Source organism: Ascaphus truei, chromosome 4 (assembly GCF_040206685.1).
Source record: "Ascaphus truei isolate aAscTru1 chromosome 4, aAscTru1.hap1, whole genome shotgun sequence".
Lineage (NCBI taxonomy): Eukaryota > Metazoa > Chordata > Amphibia > Anura > Ascaphidae > Ascaphus > Ascaphus truei.
Genome location: NC_134486.1, coordinates 213,264,506 through 213,290,978, shown reverse-complemented (window position 1 = coordinate 213,290,978; position 26,473 = coordinate 213,264,506). Strand labels below are relative to the sequence as shown.

General features: G+C 40.1%; 1 protein-coding gene across 3 annotated transcripts in view; it reads right to left on the bottom strand.

The window, feature by feature from the left end:
- Positions 1–1,735: 1,735 nt before the first annotated feature.
- Positions 1,736–26,473, bottom strand: part of AKT3 (AKT serine/threonine kinase 3) — a 642,459-nt gene continuing 617,721 nt past the window's right edge. For all 3 annotated transcript variants that reach the window (XM_075596830.1, XM_075596831.1, XM_075596832.1), the window contains 2 exons: positions 12,396–12,498; positions 1,736–11,059 (listed from right to left, as the gene is read on the bottom strand). In XM_075596830.1, coding sequence (XP_075452945.1) covers positions 10,974–11,059; positions 12,396–12,498 — 189 coding nt within the window. In that variant the 3' untranslated portion in view covers positions 1,736–10,973. The remainder of the gene's footprint in view (positions 11,060–12,395; positions 12,499–26,473) is intronic.

Genomic DNA, 26,473 nt, shown 5'->3' with positions numbered 1-26,473 from the left:
AGAAAGAGGGGTCTGCATCTGTGGATATCCTGATTTATTGCTCTGTCAGAGAGAGGTGTATCTCTGTACTGCCTTATTGATAAGGAGAAAAGTGTGAGTGGATATTTTTCACTTCTAAGATAACTACATCAGGTTGAAACTGTACCATACCATGTTGCTTTTATTGTTCTCTTACATAATGATGACGTGAACATTGGCGCTCCCCTAAATCTTTGAAGAATATTCTAGAGAAGAGTCACAATATCACAGCATCTGAGACCACCATCAGGTTAATGAGACGCCCATTGGGATGGAAATATAGACGTGTAAAGTAAGTGTCTTACTGTAGTAATGTACAGTATATTGTAATAGTATGCAGAGTGACACAACAGGGTCTGATACTGTATTGTAATTACTGTGCAGTAGTTAGGACAGTACAGCTAAAGTGTTGTACAGTACTGTACTTTAGGTAACAGTATGGTTTGCCTGTACAGTCCCTGTAAAATTCTTCCTTATCATTACAGTGCGTGTCCTATGATAAGGGAGGCCTACAAGATAAAAACAGTTGACCAAGCACGGGCATGGATCGAAAGTGGCGAGACTTTTCAGGATATCATCTTTTCTGACGAGACAACGGTAGCTCTTGAGAGATTTGACACTTTTGCATTCCGCAAAAAAGGACGGTTATCTCTGAAGCCGCGGCCAAAGCACCCACTGAAGATGCATGTGTGGGGTGCGATCTCTAGACGTGGACCAGGATGCATAATCTTCAAGCCAGTTTGGCAATGAAAGTTACATATGCCTCAATTATATTTTATATATAGAGAAGTTCCAGTTACTATGTTGTAACTTCTTGAAATATTTCCGTTTGGCAAAAAAAAAATGTATTGAACCATTGCCTTAAAGCAGCCATCCAAAATGCGATTGTTGTTTTCCAATTTTTTTTTAAATATAGGTTTGGAGGATGGAAAACGATTCATTACAGTTCTGGGGACCTCCTGCCTCAGGAGATACTTGCCTTCGTAGGGGGTGCCGGTAACCGCTCAGCTCTGTTAGCAGCATTCACATAATAGTGGAGTTTCTAAGCTCCTGCGCCCTGTAGGTAAATAGGAAGCCGTGATGTCATCTGGTTCGGCTTTCTGTTGGCCCGCAGGACACAGGAGATTTAAACTTTGCCGAGTTACCCTCTTTGGAGGTGTGTATCTGGGGAAGCAGGGATTCAGCTCCGGAGACCCCCTGCTTCAATCCTATGTTTAAAAAAGCATGAATTGCTCCTTTAACTGAGCTTAAACAACCCATGACCGAATGTGTCTAGATGTACATTTTGTGGTTAACTTACCTTATCCAATGGAACTCTTGAATATACAGTATACCTTTATATAAAAAATTCCAGTGGTTGCATTTCAAAATGTTTGTGCCAAACAAGAGTGCACGGCACTATCTGACATTGGAAGGAGAAAAAGTTGCTGAATCAAATTATACACAATTGAAATGCTCTTTTGGGCCCTAAACATGTAAATTCTACTACAGTATGTATAGTACCATGGACATAGTCTGCATAAAAAAAATGTTTAATCAAATTTTAAGGTTATTTGATATTGTGTTTTTGATGTGGTATCCATTATGCATTGCTTAAAATATTTTTTTTCATTAAATTGTTCATTTATACAGTAATATGTAACCTGAAAAAAGCCTGATATAAAATAAAAAAGATAATATAGTAAAAACAAAACTAACAGATTGACATAGTGCTTTATTTAAACTGGAAAATAATGTGCATCTCTAATCATATACGTGTAAAAATAATAAGGATGTAATGTGTACAAAACAATTCCTTATAGTTATTTCACATCCTTGTGGGTCATATTTACTTATTAAACAGTTTAAATATGACCAAGATCAATATTAATACCGTTTCCTGGTCATATCTGCTTAAAACCTTTAACCATATGACTAGAACTTGCACTGATCTAATAAAAGAACTACAGTAGCAAGTCAAGAAATGTCACAAACTAAAGCTACAGGGTGGTAATTTATTTAGTAATTGAATTTTTTTTCTCCCCATTTAAATAAATAATTTACAATGCATGCTTGCCTGTAATGCACTACCAGGAGCAAGATACATAATGTCTACTGTAGACCGTAGAAACAGTAGCAGCAAAGTGTACATTGAGGTTTATTATATATAGACCCTGCAGTCAGTAAGGAAAAACCTTACGTTTGTACTCTAAGAGAAGCACATGGCTCCTGCAAGAACAGTCAGCTTTAAGAAGCCTCAAATAAAGTAGAAAATTGTAAAACCATACTGGAACAAGTATTATTTTAAGCAAGAGAAATGTGTTGGAAGATGAATTGGTATGGAAAGCAAAGCTGTGTGCAAATTTACCAACGCCCGAATGGGCATGGCCTGATTCTTCAAAGATGGCTTCAGTACAACAGGACATATATGAGACACTGTACAAGCTGGAGTCTACAAATTTTGAAATGTGCCAGGACAAGAAGAATTTAAATGCTAATTTAAGCCATTTCAAAATTTCACCTACAGTTACTAAGAAACAAGACACAAAAATAATTACAGTATAAATAAGTATTACATTTCTGCATTACCATGCAAATGTTTCTCATGCTCACAGCACCTTCCATGTGAAATGTGTTTTGTTCGTAGGTAAGAGAAGTAATGCAAAGTAATCTGAATTTTAAGTTGAATTTCGTTGTGGTCAGAGAGCGGGACCTGGTGAAGACAGGCTGTAATTCCACTTTTTGGTGTAGTTGATGTCCCGCACAGTTAAGAATGGCAATTATTTTTGCCCAAAGAAGATTTAATACTTGAATTATGATCAGACCACATTTGTCTTCTTAGTAATATAAAATGCCCTTATGATGAAAATATAGTTTTACAGTAAGCCCATAGAAGTCAGGTTTTTCTTATGTGAAGCTACTGCAGACTCCGAATGCTACTGCACTTACTGTATTATATATATTTTTTTAAGGTTCATAGTATCAAAGACATGGTAAAATCACAACAAGAGCCATATGTAATTTACATATACTCAAGTTAATCACAGGTGTCCTGTAGATCCATGCCGTTCTGTCGCTTAACACCCTGTAATACCAGAGTAATATTCGACTCTCACACTGCACAAGTCTGCTATTAGTACAATAAGCAAGTAGCATTCTTACAGTGTCTGCAGACAAAATTGGTGCAATTCTTGGCCCCAACATTGTCAACAGATGTCACAATAAAGAGAGCTCAATTGAAAGCAATATGACTTTCTTTTATATTTCAGGAGCATTTTTTGAAGCAGAGTTGACCCACCTTTGCCTCGATATGTAGGGACCAGTGAGTTTAAGGTGCTGCCTCACTTGGCAAAATATATTGGACGCTATTAATCATAGTATCCTATTTGATAAATCTGGTGTTTTTGATTTGCATCAGTTTTGCAAAGAAAAAAGATCTCATACATACAATGGGATATATATATATATATATATATATATATATTTATCATAGTTGCTCCTTTTTGCCACAGTTTTGCAGCCGGGTGACACCTATACATTATCCCAATAGACATAATCACCATACAGTGCATGTAACGTTTCTTAAACGGGGTTATTGAGGTAGAATGGGGGCAAATGCGAGTTTGACAAGCAGTGAGACACCCATAGTAAATACAGATAATACTAGAAAACTTTTAAAGACTAAACCAAGTTTGCACAGAAAGGAAGGAGCAGATAAGATAATAGTACAGGCTGAAAAAAAACTTAAATGCATGCTCGCTAATGCAAGAAGCCTGACAGATAAAATGGGGGAGCTTGAATTAATAGCTGCAAGGGAGCAGTATGATATCATAGGCATTAATGAAACATGGTGGGATGAAACTCATGACTGGGCAGTTAATTTATCGGATTATTGGAAGGATTGAGCAAATAGAAGAGGAGATGGAGTATGTTTATATGTTAAACCGAATCTAAAACCTATTATAAGGGATGATGTTTATGAAGGGAATGATGAAAACGTAGAGACCTTGTGGATAGAAATTAGCAGTGGAGGTAAAAGTATAAAGAAAATGTTTGTAGAGATATGCTATAAACCACCAAATATCGGTGAGATTGAGGAAGCTAAAATACTTTTGCAAATGGAGAAGGCATCAAAACTGGATCATGTTTGCATAATAGGTGATTTTAATTATCCAGACAAAGACTGGAGCAATGAGATTAGCATTACAACAAAGGGAAACAGGTTTTAGGGGTGCTTAAAGACAATTGCATGACCCAAATTATTGAGGAACCAACAAGGAAATGGGCAATACTGGATTAGGTCATATCAAACAATGTAGAAGTAATAAAAAATATTGAAGTCCTGGAACCTTTGGGCAACGGTGATCATAACATGGTCTCATTTGAAATAAATTATCAAAAAACAGATTACTCGGGTTCAAGAAAGACCTTATACTTTAGAAAGACAGATTTTTAATAAACTGAGGACTAATCTACAAGTAATACATTGGGATGATGTTTTTGCAGGGAAAAATGTAGAAGATAAATGGGCAGTCTTTAAAACATTGTTAGAAAAGCACACTTATCAGTGTATACCCTTGGGTAATAAGTATAAAAGAAATAAGTCAAAACCAATGGGGCTAAATAAACAGATAGGGGAGGAAATGGAAAGGAGACAGGTGTTTAGATTCTTTAAGTCAGAAGGGACAGAGGCATCATATCAGAATTATAAGGAATGTAACAAAATTGCAAAATGACAATCAAATTTGCAAAAATGGATAATGAAAAAAGGATTGCAATCGAAAGTAAGATCAACCCTAAAAAGTTCTTTATGTACCGTAATAACAAAAAAAATGAGAAAAGAAAATATAGGACCCTTTCAGTGTGAGATGAGCAGGCAGATTATTGGAGATAAGGAAAAAGCAGAGGTATTAAACAAATTCTTTGACTCTGTGTTTACCAGGGAAGAATTCATTTCAATAGTAGTGTCACAGGAGGAAGCCACAACATCCATATTAATGAACAATTAGTTAACTGAGGAAGAACTTCATAAGCGGCTTGAAAAAATTAAAGTAAATAAGGCACCTGGCCCCGATGGCATACATCCAAGAGTTCTCAAGGAGTTAAGTTCAGTAGTAGCCAAACCATTAGATTTAATATTCAAGGACTCCATTTCCACAGGCTCAGTACCACAAGATTGGCGTAAAGCAGATGTGGTGCCTACATTTAAAAAGTGAGCTAGATCTGGGGAATTACAGACCTGTAAGCCTTACTTCAAAAGTGGGGAAACTACTTGAAGGTTTAATATGGGATAATATTCAGGAATACCTAATGGAAAACAAAATTATTAGTAATAGTCAGCATGTATTTATAAAGGATAAATCATGCCAAACTAACCTTATTTGTTTCTTTTAGGAGGTAAGTAGAAATTTAGACCAGGGTAATGCAGTTGATGTGGTCTACTTAGATTTTGCAATGGCTTTTGATACGGTTCCACACAAGGTTGGTGTACAAAATAAAGCAAATTGGTCTCAGTAATAATATATGGACATGGATTGAAAACTGGTTGAAGGATAGACAACAGCGGGTTGTCATAAATGGAACTTTTTCAGGTTGGGCTAAGGTCGTGAGTGGAGTAACTCAGGTTTCGGTACTGGGACCCCTGCTTTTTAACTTGTTTATTAATGACCTTGAGGTTGACATCGAGAACAAAGTCTCCATATTTGCTGATGATACAAAATTGTGTAAGGTAATAGAATCAGAGCAGGATGTCATTTCTCTCCAGAAGGACTTGGAGAGACTGGAAACTTGGGCAGGTAAATGGCAGATGTTGTTTAATACAGATAAATGTAAGGTTATGCATTTGGGAAGCAAGAATAAATAGGCGACTTACAAATTAAATGGGGATAAATTGAGGGACTCCTTGATGGAGAAGGATTTAGCAGTGCTTGTAGACAGCAGGCTTAGTAATAGTGCCCAAAGTCATGCAGTAGCTGCAAAGGCAAACAAGATCTTATCTTGCATCAAACGGGCAATGGATGGAAGGGAAGTAAACATAATTATGTCCCTTTACAAAGCATTAGTAAGACCACACCTTGCATATGGAGTACAATTTTGGGCACCACTCCTTAGAAAAGACATTATGGAAATAGAGAGACTGCAGAGAAGAGCCACCAAATTAATAAAGGGGATGGACAATAACTTATGAGAAGTGGCTAGCTAAATTAGATTTATTTACATTAGAAAAGAGGCGTCTAAGAGGGGATATGATAGCTATATACAAATGTATTCGGGGAAGGTACAAGGAACTTTCAAATTAACTATTCATTCCAAGGGCAGTACAGAGGACTTGGGGGTATCCCATTAGGTTGGAGGAAAGGAGATTTCACCAGCAACAAAGAAAATGGTTCTTTACATTTAGGGCAGTTCAAATGTGGAATTCATTACCCATGGAGACTGTGATGGCAGATAAAATAAAATTGTACAAAAAAGGTTGGACATCTTTTTAGAAAGGAAAGGTATACAGGGATATACCAAATAAGTATACATGGGAAGGATGTTGATCCAGGGATTAATCCGATTGCCAATTCTTGGAGTCAGGAAGGAATTTATTTTTCCCCTTATGAGATGTTTTTTGTTTGCCTTACTCTGGATCAATAAGTAAGTAGAGATATAGGATAAAGTATCTGTATCTGTTATCAAATTTTAGCATAGGTTGAACTTGATGGATGGATGTCTTTTTTCAACCTCATCTACTATGTAACTATGTAATTCAAGCTATGCTTTAAAGCTTTTAAAGCAAATGAACAAACTCATAAAGGCCCCATTAAAAAATGCAGCATTGGCATCACAAAAAATTGTACCTCTCCCCCCAAATAAATCTTTAAAATGTATGGATAATTTAATGAAATTTTTTTGGGGGGAGGAGGGGAATGGCAGGTAATTTGCATACTGAAATTTAGCAAACACTGAAAAAATGCCATTAAAGGCATTGCCACCATGGACCTAACCTCACACCCCTCTCAATGAGGCTACCTACTGTAGGCTCTTCATGAAAGGGCTTAGAGAGCTAGCCTGGTATTGAAGTGGTTTTTGACTCCTTTATTTAATTTATAAGTTTTTATTCACAATGTAGATCTCTCTCTCTCTCTCTCTCTATATATATATATATATATATTTAACAATTGTGTTTTGAATTTTATCACCATACTTGGCTAATAGGGGGGTTAGGAGTTTTGGGATGCGTATGTGTCCAGCTGTGGGAGGATAGGTAACTCCGGGACAGTTGGTTGGGGTAAACTCCTTGTATGCCTTAACATTAAGTAAGACATTGCATGTCAACGGCTTACTAGACTCTGGCATACAGGGGGTACAGTAGGTAGTTAGAATGATCTGAGGTATAAGGAAAATTAATCCTTTAGTTACCATAGCAGACATAGTTACATAGTAGATAAGGTTGAAAAAAGACGTACGTCCATCAAGTTCAACCTATACTAAATTTAGACGACAGATACTTTATTCTATACAGTATCTGTACAAACAGCATATTGATCCAGAGGAAAAATTAAGGCATGACCACTATGGTTACTAAGGGGTTAATAATATTGTCATTTTATGTTTGTATGCTTTTCCCCACCTAATTCAGAATGGCCAGCTAGGTTTTCTTAATGGTGAATGACCCTGAACGACATGGAAAGAAATTGCAATCCAGGGGGAAGTGATTTCCCGATCACAGCTCTTCTGAGTTTATTGAATAGCATGTAAATAATTAATTTTGGGAAAATTACCCATATGTATACTAATTTGCCTAACACAGCTGCACATTTTCAAATTAAGCTAGAGTACAGTACTTCAGCTACCTTTTGCCCCCTTTTGGGTGAGGATGGCTTTTTTCACAATTTAAAAGAACAGAAATTGTCCGAATTACCCAAAATATCACAGAACAATAACATATTAAATTAAATATGCATCATGTGCTGCTTTCATTGGGTTTGGAAAAAAAAACCTGCAGAAGTGATTTCAAACATGCAGTAATTAGGACCCATTTATAAAGTAGTTCTAATAATGACATGTATTTTTATACATGTCATTGTTGATTTTAAATGAGAAACAGAAAGCTACTCATGGATTTCACAATATGTGTGATCAGGATGGCACAAAAAGGCAAATTAGAAAATGGACCTAATACGTGGGACTATGCCTATAGGTCAATTACTTTCCATATGTATAGTTATCTTTACTTTAACTTTATAGTTACATTTATTTTTTCTCTATTAAACATTCCATGGGGTATGGCCCCCTTTTACCATAGATGGGAAGCAGGGGGTCTCCGGAGCTGAACCGTGTTAATTGCAGCTCCGGTGACCCCATGCTTCATGAGATACCTACAGTATGGAGGTAAGTGCTGCCAGCACTTCCTGGTTCTTAAATCTCCCGCCGCACAATGGTCTGATGGGGCAGATGATATTGTGGCTTCCTATTGGCTTGCATGCCAAATGAGATTTAGACCTCCATTTTGTTTCCCCAGCAGATGATGGTACCGGGGTCACTTTCAGAGGTGTCTCTGGAAGCAGGGGGTTCCTGGAGCTGAAATGAATGTGGTTCAGCTTCAGAGACCCCATGCTTCCCACCTATGCCAAAACAATACCTTAAAATTTGATTTTATATACTGTAAATAAGGCTAATAGTTGGAGGGGGAATGGAATGTTTCTATATTCAGATTTTAAGGCCCAGGTTAACTCTGTTAGCCTACAGTATTTAACGTAACGTTAACATAAGTTAACTCCCGTTTATCATAATGCAGTATTGACTAAAGCAAACAATATGATATTAACCAGTATTTAATCCTATAGAAAGCATGGTGTTATTTTTAACGACCGTTGTCTAAATGATATGCAAATGAGCTCATTACAGCCTCAATGATATTCATTCCATATTCACCAAGTTCCATTAAGGGTAACACCATTAAATAGCGTATTATTCTTGGAGTCATACCTAACTGTGGTGCTACTCCAATCCAAACACAAATACTGTAGGACATGGACAGAAGCCCAATTCAGGAGGATGTTCATTAATATATACCTCCAAATAGATAAACCTGAAGTCCACATGGGGAGATAGCTGTGAACACATCTGAGATACTGCTTTCTCTCCAATTCTGAAATAATGTGATGTTTAACCTATTCTAAGGAGTTAAATAATAAGCCACTTAAAAAAAATTATAGTTACTTTTGTGAATAAGGAGCTAACTCAGGAAAAATAATGTCTGTTCCAGTTTTAGGTAGCGTCATATTATTTGCCCTGATTTAAAGTTCAGTGAATCTAGGCCTTAGTTCATTATAGGATCCTATAAGGCTACATATGGTATCAATAATTCTTACACTGACAGTATTTCTGAAGTGATTGTACTATTTCAATCCATTTATTTTAATTGGAAAGTATGTATTAACTACACTATTGATTATTCTATTCAGAGTGCAGAATTGATCATTGTAGTTTCTCCAGGTGGGTATATAATTTACTGGACAAATTGGCGTAAACTACAGTATATGGGAACAAATTATTCTGACCATCCAACTCTGTATATGAACACCCAAATCCCATAAACACAAATTAAGGGCTCCAAGGTTTACATTTTCAAATCAACTCATAGTAAGATTCTAGGAAATCTGACTCAGATATAATTGGAAAAATACATAGATTAAAGCCATAACTCCAAAATTGTGACAGTCAGAACAGATTATACACTTCACTAGTAGTGACAATATACTGTAGACACCTAGCTGACCTGATGCAGTTCAATGATAATTTTTATTTGTGTCATAGTGCTTTTTATTCAATCTAAATTATATAAACACTGAATGATTGTTAGTTTTCTTAATATCAGAGTCCTGTTACATTTCCAAATCTGGAAGAAAAAGTGCACTAATATTAACGACAACCAGCTTGTACATAACCTCTGCATATTTAAAAAATAAAATAAACACTTCAAGCCTCTAGCAGCATTTGCAAATGTGATACCCATACAGTCATTATCACAAAAAATTTAAAAAAAAATACCACTGTGGTAATGCCGCCATCAACCCCCGCCCCCTTAAATAAAAAATAAAATAAAAAACACATCCAGATTTCAGTTTTCGACACCAGAAAAATTCAAACACTGAAAAACATATGGAAGTAAAAAAGAGAGTAAGGCAAACAGCTGTTTACCTTGTTGCACACATTTTGGTGAGTAGTTATGTAAATTATGCCTGCCTACATTCTTCAGCCATCAGAGGTTTAGATCAAGAAGAAGTTACAAAGCATAAAAAATAAGTTATTTTGGACAAATCATATTGACCCTAAAAATAATGAAACTATGCTGCCCTTGTGCCTTCATTTCTTGCTCTCAGTGTTCACATCTCCATGATTGCACATTAAATCTGGAAGTCTAAGTGCGTTTCTGGCTTTGGCCAGCACATCAGTTTCTTATGTCTTTCTTCTGTTGGCTCCAAATGGAATTAAAAAAAAATATACAGTGTATGAACAGTTATAAGTCATTTTCATAAGTGTTGAATGTCAATCCAGCTGTTCATTACATAATCTGCTAGGAATAATGATATGTATGACCAAAAAAATTGCATATGCACATTTGTAGTTCCTCCATGACAAAAAAAAAGTCAAGCTGACTGTCACCATGGATGCAGGGGAAGCAAAGAAATATAAAAATGACCATTTGTGCAGATGTGTACAACAAAGGATTCAAGTCACTTGACTTAATATTCCAAAAGCTTGTAAAACTACTCCGAGGTTGCCATTGTTGTGGAACACAATTAGGCAACAATTTGCGATATATAACAAAATTCATGCAAATAAAATAAAAATAACAGTAGGTGGTGGAAAGATCAGGAAAACGTTCAATTTGGAATGACTTCAGAAAAGTGCCTCTTTTCTCTTTGACGTTGAGGAATAATTTCCTGTGATGAACCTAAGATGACATTGAAGAAGCAAAGTATAATTTATTCCCGTCCGCTTGCAGAGTAGGAGAATTGAGGGAAATGTGGTCTTCTTTCATTATCCATGCAATCCATACCATCTTCATCAACTGTGCATAGGAAGAAGAAATACATCTGGATTATAAAAAGCTATTTTCACAATTTCAAAATTACCTGATATTCCCATGTGGTAGAACCAACAAATATAAAGAATGAACAGATTTACATGAAAAGAATGGCAATTTCTGTAAAGAGTAAAGTCTGGAATATTTGTCTCCAAATGACTCTAGACTAATTAAAATATAACTGATATATATATAACTAATTAAATAAAACACCCACTGCTCGTTTGAATCATTTATTCTGTAAAGGTGATTCATGCGTCTTAGCATTAAACAGTTTACACTATGTCCGTTTCCTTTTGACTTTTTCCACCAGGAATTTGGGTGTTTTTTCTAACTCTGGAAGGACCGATAGTAATCCGGGGGTGTGCTTATTTACTTTCATTTAGATAACTTTATTTGAAACATACTGGTATTGTTCACCTGAGTGTGTTTGCGTCTCACCTCTGCCTTGTGCCTAAAAGCACATTTGAAGTTGCCACTCTTCTGAGTAAGGCTGGGGCCATGGTGCCTTCGCCCGTGCGGAGGCGTGCGGAGCCTGTGAAATGACCCTTGTGAAGTGGGTGCTTTCCCTGACCATGGTGGATGGGGCGTTCCTAGGGGAATCACGGAGCTGGTTCGCCCTCATTGGGCGAACCGCTCATGTGACCGGTGTGTCGCACCAAGAAATCTGTTTCAAGTGATTTCTTGCGCAACGCGCTCCCGCTTCAGTCCGCACGCCGCATGGACGCGATCACTGCCCTAAAGCAGTCTGATTGCTCAGCGTGCGGACGCCTCCGCACGGTCTGCGGCACCATGGCCCCAGCCTTAGGCTGCCACCTGCTCATACGACACTGACCCATTCAAGTTCCAGTTTAAGTTTTAAACAGGTAGCCATATTTCTATTAGTTACACCAAAAATTATATATAAAAACATAATGGTGTTTATTTACTTAAGTATTTTTGCAGATAAAGGATAAAGGAAAAACTCAAACTACTTTCAATGGGGTTATATATAAATTGTTGATAGAAACATATTTTCCTGTGATACAGTACCTCTCACTGCCCTTAGATCATTTATGACATACATGGTTACTGTCTCAAGTTTTATAAAGTAATTCTTTATTTTTGTCAGGGACGCCCTGTTTTGTGTTTGTATTTATACATTAGCACTGCAAATCTCCTTTAATCATTTTTTGGCAAGAATAATAATTCCCACATTATTTGGCACAATAATATTATTTCTATATTAAATATGTTTGAGACACAAGAATAGCCATGTAATATCATGTAAGGAACATAAAAGTTATTCACAGCTTAGTTATTTTTATTTATTAGTACTTACATTTTTCAGGTGGTGTTATTGTTATGGTTTGGGCTGTAAATTCTTCATCAAAGTATCTAGTATCCGTTTCCGATGACACTTGAGGTTTAAAAGGTGGTACAAGCTAAGAAACAAGTGAATAAGAATAGTTTTAATACAGAACTTGTTGTGCTGCCACTAATTGATCAGTCTTATTGGAAATATGTTTATATGTGCTGATTTATTAGTTGAATCAATTAAAAACATTACAATTGATTTGCATTTAATGCAACCTGATTATGATACAAATAACAATAAATCTGTAAACTGATAAGTATATTTTCAATTAAAAAAACAAAGTAAACACGAGAGAATATTTAATGCAATATATTTTGCTCTTTTAACTTAGTAGAACCCCCTCCCCCCAATAACTAGTTAACTCCCTAAAAGAGCAGAAGCATAAAAGGATGCAAAACTGCAGAAGACAGAGCTCTTTGACCTTTCCTCAGTGAAATGGGTGTTTGTTCCCATGCTGCATATACAGATGTAGAAGCTGTTCTTGTACTCACCTAGCATGGTAGCAGTTTACGGATAACGCGATTTCCCCATAACTTTTGATGCTAGTTATATATTTGTATAAATAGAAATTCTCTCAAATATTGTATTATGGATTTTCTGCTAAAACTTGTTAGCAGGTACAGTAAAATAAATATATTTTGCCACTTTTGTTGCAGGGGAATTGCTGTGCCACTTATCCATGGAAGACAGTAAGTAAGTCCCCATTTATAACTATTATTTAATCAATTTTCAGTAGGTAATATTTTTTTTAAAAATATATTTTGTGTAAACCCATTCTTCCAAAGTAGCACAGCCGCAGATTTGTGCTGACAAGAACAAAAATAAAAAGCAAATTAAAAAGATGTTAAAAAAGTCCTCTATGCAGTTATTCAATAAAGCAGAAATGCCACCAGAACCCTATGAGAGTTTAACTCATCTAATGCTAGTAACATGCCGTCTGTTTTTATTTTTTTTATTTTTAAACTAAAAATAATAGTTTTCTTAACCTCTAGCGTCTGAGGTTAAAACAGTGGTTAGTGACTGCAGAGAGCTCCATTTTAATCTCCCGGACACTTAGTTTGTCAACTGCTCATATCTCCTGTGCAAAGTATTGGATGTAAAAAATCCAAATGCCCCCTGGATGAGCAAGAGCAGATCAGTTTAAAGAGGCAGTCCGCGTGGCACTTAAAACAAAAGTGTCTTTTTTGTTGTTTTAGTATATGCAGCCTTTGATTACCTTTATTGAAAAATAATTATCTAAGTTGCCAATCGATTTGTGATCGATCAGCAAAGATCCTGCTTCCCAGTGTTCACTAAATGGCTGCCTTTTATTACTAAGCTAACATTATCTATTGTTACAGTTTGTAGCTGGGAATATTGGCAACAAATGATCACAAACAGGAAAGCGTTACTAAGATCTTGCACTGCAAAGGAAGTGTGCTGCTATAGAAATCCAAAGGATGCTCCTTATATTAAAACGCATTAAAAATGACATTTAAAAAAAAAAAAAGTAGTAAGTGTTATCTAATACTACAGAAATTATTTATTTAAAAAAAATACACATGTAAAATACTGCATGGATTGCTCCTTTAAGTGATTAGAAAAAAAAAAAAAACTGTGAACAGTGCAGCAGACTGTTGCTTTAAGTCATAAATACCAATTTAAAAAAATAATCATCAATAGGGATTTACATGATCTTTACAGAGAAGAAACAACACAGTTCAACTTCTTGAGTATCTTGAATTGGTTACATTTCTGACAACAGCAGATAAACTATACTTTACCTCAAAGCTGTAACTTTTGTTTATACTGTAAATACATAACATATAATAATAATTTATGAGACTTAGATTTTTGATTAGAACGAAGCAAGCAAGGAGTGTATATTAAAACAAAATTGATTGTGTATATACAGTATAGAACAAATTTAAACACCTGGTGCATCATGAAAAGTGAGACAAAAAGACATGATAATGTGGATACTATATTATTAAAACAATATCCCCCCCCCCCCTGATTTTGCTGGTATTGGTCCTAGCAAGGTCTGGAAGCACTTACTGTATGTTGGAAATCTGAGGAGATTTTGTGTTCATCTAGATAATGTGTAACATTATTGTAGCTTTATCGCATTAAAGGTAAACTGCCTCCTGATAAAATAAACCTCCTGTCATACAGATGCAGCGCCCGTTACTCGAACACTTCATGCGGTGTACACCTCGGAATACCCGTGTGATGGCGCGTGATTTCTTCCAACCTTACCGCCTTAAGACGCGTGTGCAGAAAATGGCATTTTAGTGTTCTGGTTTTTAAACACCTGAAATTGACACAGTAGCACAGTACTGTACACATTACAATTCATTCATTTCATTGCATTTAATTGTATACAATCCATGAAATTAAAACAAAGCAACCGCGATAAACACGTGTGCCTGGGGAGATTGGCTGCATTAATGCCGCATGGAGTACAGCAGCGCACACGAAAACAGCGCCGTGATTTGCTCGAAAAACGTCCGCTGCATCTGTAAAACCCTAAGCTTATTGAGGGTTTCCACTAACTAAGGATGTATCACTGCTTTAAGGGACAGTACCTGTTACGACAAAAGTGAACTACAGTAAGAATAAGTTAAATATAGCTAATTACCTTTAAAAATCTGAAAAGGGGAGGCGCATGCGCAACGGCAGAGAGCATGGTTATCTAACCTGAGAGCTCTGTGCTCCGCTTGTAGACAATATACTGCACCGACACACTTTATTCGAGCAAATACCCGGTATGTACCTGGCAGATACCTGGAATGCGCCACTCCTCACCTCTGACAAGCCCCGTTGCGTTTGCCTTCCCAGCCTGGGTTCATGCCTGGCTGATGGGCGGCTGATCTGTTAAATGATAATGATTAGGATTTAATAGGCTGCAATGCTTCGCGTGTCTACCAGATGGCATAAATTCATGAATTGTAATGCAGTATATATATATATACTGTGCAGTATTGCAGCCAGCGGGAATAAAATGCTTCAATCCCTGCTTGGAAAATAACTCAATGCACTCGGGCAGAAAACAGTCACAAACCTCAATACACCCGGGTATACCCGAATTTGTGGGACTAGCCAAGCTCGAATAAAGTGTGTCGCCAGTGTAGTAAAAAACCTTTGAAAACAGACAAAAAAGCTCAGAAACATCCCTAAGAATAGCAGCAGCATCGAGAGATGTCAAAAAAAAAAAAAAACCCCAAGGAAGAAGGGGCTCCCCGAGTATTTCGGCAGCTCCAGGAGAAGCAAAGCAGATCCCACAATGGTGCCGATTTCAAATCAGGGCTCCGATACTGAGCATGAAGGAGAGGAGGAAGAGAGCGACAACCCCGAACTGTTGCCGGTGTGGATTTGTGATTTCAACCGCCTTTACAAAGACCTGAAAACACTTTTACAGGCAGAAATCAAGGAATTAAGGAAAGAGGTCGGTACATTGGGGGAGCGGACTGGACACATTGAAACGCAACTGGACCTAACCACCAAAGCAACGAAGAAAAATGAAAAGAAAACAACCGAGCTCCAACTCCAAATAAATGAGCTGCGAGAAAAACAAGAGGATGCTGAAAATAGGGACCGACGCAATAATGTTCGGATCAGGGGAGTCCCTGAATCAGTAGCGGACTGCGAGGATTTTGTACTCAGATGGCTGGGGGACCTGCTACCGGAGACGCCTAAAGAGAGGCTAGAGATGGACCACTGCCATAGGGCCCAAAGATCAAGGCACATGCAGACTGACCAGCCCCGAGATATAATAGTGCGGCTGCATTATTACAGTACAAGGGAGGCAGTGCTCCATAAAACTAAATCCAACCCGGCAATAGACTTTGAGGGGGCTAGATTGCTCATATTTCAAGACCTGTCCCCAACAACTCTCCTGCGGCAACGAAACCTAATCCCCATCACTAAAATCCTCAGGGAGAAATCCATCAGATACCGGTGGACCTTCCCTTTCGGGTTACTGGTGATCCGGAATGGGAGACCTATCTCCATGAGAGATCCTGAGGAGGGGGAGGCATTCTTGCAGAAGCTGGGCCTTAAGGGGACCCCCACTGCCACCAAGGAAGCAGTGGAAGCCCCGGACCCTACCTGGTCGACAGCGGGACACTCACCCAAGTCCAGGACGGACAAAAGTTGAAGAACGGGTGGAGGGCTAGCCCCCAAACCACGATCACAGTTTTAAGGTGGATCAGTTTTCTCAGTTGTAAGATCCCCCAAAAGTTGAAAGTTGAAAAAGCTGACGCCAAACAGATATTGAAGAGACTCTGTAGGGGAGCGAGAAAATGACTGGCGGTTTCCCCGACAAAATCTGCAAATAAGACACTACTAACCTGGTATCCTTGCTCCAAGATCCGAAGATGGCGGCAGCCACGCGGAGTCCATGAATCCAGGCTGGAAAGCAGAACCAGGATATCCAAGTCAAGCAGGAGGAGAGTGCGCGCCTACCTCTGGTTTGGCGTGAAGATGGATCCAAGATGGCGGAGACCGGATATCCCGTGCCTTCAAGAGGAGGTGCACTGGCGGCCATCTTGAGCGGGGCGTAAGTGACGTCGGCCGACAGACGAAGATGGCGGCCCAGGGAGGGACGACAGCAGCAGCCACCGCGAGAGAGGAAGATCATCAGCGGAGCTGTCGCAGAGCCAGCGGTAGGTTCCGGGGGATACAAACGCAAGATACATTACTCCCGCGGCAACATTAGCAAAGGAGGAGTTGGCAGAAAGTAGAAGTAGGGGGGAGATAACGGGAAGGTGTATATCGGGGCCGAGGCTAAGGTGTAGGGTAATGGCAAAAATGTAGAATATGGTGAGGATGAAGAGGGCTATGAGTAAGTTAGCGGGAACGGAAGGATAGCGGGAACGGAAGGATACATAGTAGGTAGTCAGAATGGAAGGGGGAAGTGAAAGAGGTGGATTGGTGCGGAAGTATGGTGTGGAAGACATAGGAAGGGCAAGGGATGTAGAATAGGCAACTGAGGAGCAAGAAGGGGAGTCGGGTGAGGAAGGAGTTGAGGAAGGACCGTGAAAGAGGGTAAGGAGGAGCAGGAATCAGCAAAGGAAGAGGTGGAAGGTAGAGAGATGGAAGGGGGGAGGTAGGGGATAAGCTGGGAAGTGACACGAAGAAGGGAATAGCAAGTGTTAGAGAGTAGAAAGACAGCAGAGGCAAGTAAGGAGATCAGCAGATATGTAAGACAGAAAGCGAGCAAAGCAGAGGCTAAAACAGCAGGTAAAGACATAGGGGGAGTAGTTAGAATAGGAATAGGGAGATGAAGGAAAAGAAAAGAAGGCAGCAACAAACCCAGCTAAGTAAGCCGCATGGGGGTAGACACCCGGAGCAAGGGAGTCAAGAGGAGCGGCGAAATAATATGTAATAACAAAGCGAAGTAAAAGGCGACAAAAGGGTCTAAGGAGAAGAGAGGAACGCTAGGGGGGGGGAGGTAAGCAACGATAATCACCCTATAGATTCGGTTGCGAAGGAGGGGAACAGTCGGAATAGCTACAGTTTTATTGGCGCAGCTAAGTTAGATGTGGGGTTAGGGGCAACAGTTAGAGTTGCAGTTGGCAAGGGTTTTGTTTAAAAAAGGAAGGTTTAGAAGCGGGGCTGGGGTGATGGAGGAAGAGCCTGCTCCGCATTTCACATGGGCCTGAGGCTTGAGCCTGGACAGGATCGACTCCAGGGCTCGGGCGAAGTCCTTTGGGAGGAAAAGGGGGGGAGGGACGGAGGAGGTCGGTTCTCTACAGTGACCCCCCGGAGTCCAAAGGCGATAGACTCGGAACCAAGATGGCGGGGCCAAGATTCCGAGGACTTTCCATATATGTTCTTTGTGTGGGTGTTTGTTTGTCCCCTCCCAATTTCCCTCTTGTATTTCCCTAGCCCCCATCCTACCCAAGCCAAAGCTGCTCGAAGAGGTCGAGGAGTGAAGGATTTGCTTCTACGTGGGTCAATCGCAGACATCACAAAGGAGCGGGTCCACAACATAGCACAGATGAGTAACAAAATAACCCTAATATCACATAATGTTAAGGGCCTCAACAGCCCCATCAAACGAAAGATTGCATTTAGAGATTACACCCGCAAAAAGGCTGATATAGTTTTCCTGCAAGAAACTCATTTTTCCCAGCGCAACCACCCAAAATACCTAGACAAACACTTTAGGTCATTCTTTCTGGCTTCGGCCCCAGTGAAAAAAAGAGGAGTGGCCATCCTAATACACAATAGAGTATCCCTACAAGTAGCTAAGACCTACATAGACACAGACGGACGATACATTATAGTAATAGGGACACTGCAAGGTCAAATGATCACACTAGCTTCACTGTACGCCCCATGTGAGCACGCCCTGGAGTTTTTTACACAATTCTTCAACAAACTGCATAAAACGGCACAAGGAAATGTTCTCTTAGCGGGAGATTTCAACAGAACATTAGACCCTGACTTAGACAGATGCACGGGGACTAACCAACCACAGAAACACGACGTACTAACAATAACCCAAGGACTTAGAGATTGTCAGTTAATAGACATCTGGAGGGAGCAACACCCTACGACGAGAGAATATACCTTTTACTCTCATCCTCACAACAGATACAGTAGGATAGATTACTTCCTGATTTTTAATAAGGTGGTTCCAGTGGTCTCCCGCACAGGGATTCATGACATTTCGTGGTCAGACCACGCACCAATAGAGCTGCGGTGCACATTACGATCGCTGGACAAACCTGGAGCGAACTGGAAGCTGAACGAGCTCCTACTCAAAAACCCGATATCAGAGAGGGAAATAGGGGACAAAATCAAGGAATACTTTTAGATCAGTGATGGAAGTGTGTCCTCACACTCCAAGCTCTGGGAAGTCCATAAAGCAACCCTTAGAGGAATCTTAATGAATTTGGCCGCAATAAAAAAGAGAGAAAAGGAGACTCAGATAAAGCAGCTGCGTGAGAGACTAGCACACCTCTCCGCACTTCACTTCACAATAAACAGGATGACACCCTGAAAGAGCTTTCTGACACTAAAATCAAACTTAATTTGCTGCTAACCTCCCGGGCCGAGAGGGAGTTGGCCTGGTCTAAGCGTAAGTTCTATGACAAAGCCAACAAGCCAGGTACCTTACTTGCCAACAAGCTACGCAACAAGCTTCCAAATTATTGTATCTCTTCAATTCGAACACAGGTGGGGGGGGGGGGACCTTACCTCCAATCCTAGACGAATCGTAGAAGAATTTAAACGGTACTATGAGACTCTCTACGACGGAGATAAGGTCAGCCACACACAAAAACAGGAGAGAAACTAAAAAAAATTCTAAAAGAGGCACAACTTCCCAAATTGAGCAGAGTAGAGAGAGTTGCGTTACAGGGGGACTTTACGCTAGAGGAGCTAGCCGAGGTAATAAAATCACTTAAGCCAGCTAAGGCTCCAGGGTCAGATGGCTTCTCAAATTTATATTATAAAAAATATCTTAAAATCCTAGCTCCGCACTTATTGAAATTATTTAATGAAATTCTCGCAGGGGCCTCCTTCCCAGCTCAAATGCTCCAGGCATCAATCTCACTGATCCATAAACCTGGCAAGGACCCGGTAGACTGTAAGAGCTACCGGCCCATCTCCTTGATTAATTCAGACATAAAAATCTTCTCTAAACTATTAGCCAACAGGGTGGGTATCGTCCTTCCCAGATTAATTCACCCGGATAAGGTGGCAGGCAAGCAGCAGACAATACCAGACGGATAATAGATTTGATCGATCTGGCCAAAAAACAGAACATCCCGTCAATGGTATTAAGTCTGGATGTGGAGAAAGCCTTCGATAGGATAGACTGGCCCTATCTGAGAGAAACATTGAGAGCGTTTGGCTTCGAAGGACGCGTACTGGAGGCCATATTAGCTTTATACAACGGCCCTATAGCGAGGGTAAGACATCAGGGCTTCCCCTCAGAGCAATTTAATATTTGTAGTGGGACAAGGCAGGGGTGCCCCCTGTCCCCGCTGTTATTCGCCCTGTGTATAGAACCCCTGGCGGCACACATCAGATATTTCAGGGATAGACATAAAGGACCAATCCCACAAAGTGGCGCTGTACGCAGACAACGTGATCCTGACGCTGTCAAAACCATTTACCTCTCTGCCCAATGTCTTTGAGATTCTGGGAAAATTCAATCAAATTTCGGGGTGTAAAATTAATCAGACCAAATCAGAAACCCTCAATATAAATCTGCCACGACCGGTAGATAAATTAATCGAGCTAAACTTTAATTTCAAATGGCAAGCCTCCTCTATCAAATATTTAGGAGTCTACATTACTAAAGATTATAAATCCCTATACAAAGCCAATTACCCCAGGCTGTTTCAGACTCTAAGGCTAAGGCCCCGCTCCCTCAGTCAGTGTGCCCGCACTGCAGACAGGTGGGGCGCTGACAGACACAGACCGCGATATGCGGTCTGTAGGGAGCCGGGAGCGGGAGGGAGGGGGGCAGGAGTGGGAGGGAGGGGGGCGGGATCTGATCGTGGTGCCGTCCACCCCCCCACACACATACACACACATACACATATACATATACACATACATACACACATACATACACACACACATACACACACACACACACACACACATACACACTCACACACTTTAACCCGCAGCTCCTTCCCTGCTCCCCGCCCAAGGCGCCTCCCATCTAGCTCCTTCCCTCCCCTCCACTCCATTGGCTGACTCGCGTACCACGTGACGCGTTAACGCCGAAAATCACTAGATTCTTGCAGCATCGGCCAGCTGACGCGTCACAGTACGTAGTCAGCCCTGCCGGAAAGAGGCAGCGGGGGCTGGGACCATTCGGGCAAGGGTCTGGTGGTCCGCGGCCGCGCGCCCCGCTGGCTGCAGCGGGTTCGCAGCCTAAGAGACGATCTCAGGGTATGGGCGGGGTATGGCATTTCCTGGTTTGGGAGAATCCACAGCATAAAAATGAATCTCCTGCCAAAGGTGCTTTATTTGTTCCAGACCCTGCCGGTACCTATAGTTCAGACTGACATTCTCTCCTTACAGTCTAGAATACTGAATTTTATTTGGCATAACAAAAGCCCGCGAATTGCGAAAAGCATCCTAAAAAGGCCAACTACGAGAGGAGGATTAGCGGTACCTTGCCTGTTGGCATATTATAAAGCAGCCCAATTATGCCAAATTGTCCAGTGGCACTCAGACCCATCCTTGCGGAGATGGGTGGCGCTGGAGAGAGACTGCTGTGCACTAGTGGAGTTGCACAATTTAATCTGGCTACCCAAAAGATGTGGAAACACAGTAGGGATGCTGCTGCAGGCCATGGCGAACTCTCTAGCGGTTTGGGGGAATACTACATTTAGACACAATCTAACAACTAAACAATCCTTGATGACCCCGTTATTAAAAAACCCGGATTTCGCTCCGGGGATGCTCAGTAATAATTTTATAATTTGGACACAGTCGGGATACAACCGATTGAAAGATCTCGAGGGGAGGAAATTCATTAAAACTTTCACACAAATTAAATCAGAGAAAGAGTTACCAAATACTGAACTATTTCGATATAGCAGAAAGCGTACTGCACAGCAGATGCTAATGCCAATTATTGACTATGGAGACATAGTATATGGCTCGGCTCCTCAAACCCACCTTAGCAAACTTGACACCCTCTACAATTCAATTTGTCGTTTTGTTCTCCAATGCAACTACAACACACATCACTGCGAAATGCTCAAAGAACTAGATTGGTCATCACTAGAGTCTAGGCGCAAAGTTCACCTTTCCTGTCTCACCCTCAAATACTTTCTGGGCAAGCTACCCAGCTACCTGAACAAGCTCCTCACCCCTACCACATGCAGTACCTATCACCTGAGATCAGACTCCAAAAGACTATTCATGGTCCCAAGACTCAACAAAGTATCCGGACGTTCCTCCTTCTCCTTCCGTGCACCCCAAAACTGGAACAACCTACCAGAGACTCTCATATCCACCACCAGCTTAAGTTCTTTCAAATCTAAGGCTGTCTCACACTTTAATCTGGTCTGTAACTGTTTCATACGCTCATAATATATATTTTCTTTAACTGTGCATGCAATGTCTTGTATATAAATGTATACCTTGTTCATTTATGTAACTGTATTTGTAACCATGTATTATTTGTTTTACTCTGTGCCCAGGACATACTTGAAAACGAGAGGTAACTCTCAATGTATTACTTCCTGGTAAAATATTTTATAAATAAATAAATAAATAAATCTCCAGATCAGAGCTTTTTACAAAAAATTCCCAATTCGGCCAGCAAGAACCAATTTCGAACAGCTGTGTTCTAGAGAGACGGACACAAGGGGACTTACCTTTAGAATGTATAGGGAAGTGATCTGTCCTGAGAGGACTGATGAACCACGACTTAACTACATGACGAAATGGGAGACGGATTTAGGGGAGACACTAGAGGACGAAGACTGGGATCACATCCTGCAAGCTGCAGCCAAAAGCTCAATTTGTTCAACGTTAAAGGAGAACGCATATAAGGTCCTGATGCGCTGGTATCACACCCCACTAAAACTATCTAAATTTGTCAAAGGATACTCCCCACTCTGCCCAAAGCAGTGTGGGGAGACAGCTGACTTAAAACATATGCTGTGGTCTTGCCCGAAGGTGGTCCCGATTTGGGAAAACATTAGGGAGTGGGTACAAAGGATTCTGAATTTGGAGATCCCCCTGGATCCGTGGCTGTTCCTCTTGGGCAGGCGGACCCAGGGAATGTCAAAGTCGGCACACAAACTGGTTGCGCATTTTGCAACCGCCACTAGGTGTGAGATCGCAGCAGTATGGAAACAGAATGAATTACCAGTAATCCCCAGAATCAGGAACAGAATTTGGCACGTTTGCCAGAAGGAACAGTTGACGAGTTGGGTCAACGACACTGGCCTAAATTTCCTAAAAGTCTGGGCGCCGTGGCTTGCCCAGACATATATCCCTGGGTTAGATGCCAGTACAATCTTGCATTAATAATTCTAAATGCGTTCTCCGGTAACTAAGCAGGACTCACGACTACGTAGCTACGAGACAGGTAGGACCCCCTCCCCCCCCCGTGACCAGGTGATGCGGGAACAAAGCAAAGAAAGCGGAGACCAGATCATCACAGCAGAAGAGGCAACTGTCAGCTGATCCTGAGCCTTCCCGCCACGCTCCCCCCTTCCCTCCTCGTCTGTCCCGTCCTGTGAGTAAATGTGGTATGTCCAGTGACGATCACGCCCGAACACCATCCCAGGGTATACGGGGTTGGTCTGGAATTCTTGTGTGTGTATTTTGGTGCAAAACAATGGTATGTGTCATATTATACAAACTGCATAACCAAATAAAAAAATTTAAGTTGAAAAAAAATCTGAAAAGTTTAGGTATTTTTTTTTACTAAACTTTTAATTGCAGTGCTGTAAATATAATTTGTCAGGCACAATGAGTCCCTCCCCTATAGAGTTTACAATCTAATGTTAGTGCCTGAGGAGATAAAGTCACTTGTCCAAAGTCACAAGAAGCCGACAACAGGATATGAGCCACGTCCCCCTGCTTCAAAGTCACTGTCATTGTTTTCTGAGTCAGTGCCTTTACTCACTGAGCCACTTCCTTTCACGGCAAACAAAAGGGGGGCGGGTCAGATGGTACATTTTGTATCTAATGACTTTTAGTGCTAAGAATATATTTTTTTTTACATAATTTTAGATATTTTGTTTATTTTTTTGTCCATTGTTTGTATTGAATTATTAAACCATCCTTAGTCAAACAGATAATACAAAAATGTAATCTAGTTATGTTTAAGTGGACCCAGAGAAAAGAGAAACATATACATTTTTAATGATGCAAATAAGTAAAACTTTTACTTTAAGGGTAATTGTACGAAGCCAATTAAACTGTAAGCTGGTAAAAATATTAGTTGCTTGCTCTACTTTTCAACTATTTTTAATTCTTGTTTCTTTTCCATTTATATACTTTTTGTTGGCTAATGAATATATAAAGTCAGTTGATATTTTAACAAAATAAACTTTACAGGTTTCCTTACATATTTTGGAACAAAAATATTTGAGAATAAGTTACCTAATGGAAAATAAACACAGCAGGAAATACCAAATGGCAGTGAATATGATGTATGTTTAATTAATTTAAATACAAATAATAGTGTGCCATTTATTATCTTAATCCTTGATTTTTAATTCTTCTCCCTTAGGTTAAGAAATACATCTCAAAGTTCTTGCTATGTCATTATGGTCAATTCAAATTTGAATCTAATTAAATGCACTCCAATTTGTCTATAATCACTCTGATGAAAAATCATGCTTGGTTTCATGCGCAAATCTTGGAATTGAAAAATGTTTTTCCATCTTCTCATTTTATTGTCATAATCAGGAGTGGACAAAAATATATATAAAAAAAAAACCATAGGCGCCAGCCCAAATCTTTAGGATCCCCAGTTTGTTAAAAAAAAAAAAAGGGGGGGGGGCTCTCACTGCATTCTTTCGCCTCTCCAGCAGCTCTGTGTGTCAGTGTGTGTGTCACAGATACACACACTACCTGTGACACACACAAACTCACAAAGCATACAAACACATAAGCTGCACTGGGAGAAATTAGAGTGGGGGTTGGTATTGTCACAGAATTCTTCATGAACCCCTCTTGCTTCCTGCTCCCTACCCCTGCTATTCTCCCCTTGAGCTTAGCTTCCACCCTACCGCCGGACTAACTGTTGCAGCGGTGACTGTGTTGTGGCGCAGTGCTGACTGACCTGTCAGACGCCAGAATTACATTTTTAGGCGCCCAGGATTTTTCCATTCCCTGCCATAGATATATATTGCATTATAATTAATTAGCAATCACACCACAATGTCCACCCAAAGCCACCCTACAGTATATTTGTTAATGGAACTAGTTTAAGATCACTCCGGCTTTGCTTCACATAAATAAGAAATACCTGGAGAATATTCAAGACATTCTACAAATTCTAATCATAACAAAAAAACATGAAAGGTGAAGAGGCTTACATAGCTACGCCTACATTATGTCATATCAGTAACACCAGATCACATCAGCTTTCAAGGAAACCCCAGTCAATCTTGTCAGAGGAATCAAGTGTTATATTATCAAAATGTTAGATCTGAGAGGCATTTCTGTGCAATCTTCAACATCGTGGCTACATTTGTTAAATGATCAGTCTCTGGGAAGGGTGACTATGTAGCACTCCTACATATCAGTAGCCGATATGAGTTATACTAACATTACGCATTTATTGATCAAACTCAAGGTTTATTTTGTATCATACTGTACAGTAGTTTATATTTTGATGTTCTGTTGTTCTTGAAAAGGGAATTCTTCCAAGGTTAATGTGTAGTAAAATACATATTGTTCATTGTATTTAAAAGAACAACAGATAAAAACATATATCACATATCATAAATATATAGTTACTTCCAATATAATAATTTTAAAATGAAATTACATGTAAATTAAAAAAAATTCTGTGTTGTACCTTTATTTCAGTAATGTTTTCTCGCAAGATATACAACATTTAGAAGAGCACTTCTTCCTAAAATATTTACCAAAGTTTAATTGTTTGCACCCTCTTAATCTGCAAATGTTTCACTGACTTGTATAACTTTGCTTTATTACACTTAAGGCCTGGGACATGGTGCAGGGAGCGGCGCTGGGCAGCGCTGACGCTCATGCTCTCCTGCTCAAGCAGGAGATTTTTCTTGTCCCTGCATGAGCGTCAGCGAGCGCGCTTGTGTGCCGGGTGGGAGGCTTTCGGGAGGCGGGCCTGGAGGCGGGGCTAGAGCACCATGTCACAGCGCCGACGTCACGGACTGCCATTGGCTTCTGGCAGTCACGTGACCGGCCGTGTGCTTGCATGAGCGGCAACATTTAAACTTGCCTGTCTCCTGCATTTCCACACGCCTGCGGAAGTGTGCGGAAGTGCCGTCTAAAGCCGCGCTGATAGGGATAATGTTTCCCCTCAGCGCGCCTCAGCACGGTCTTTTTGATCATGTCCGAGGCCTAACACATTT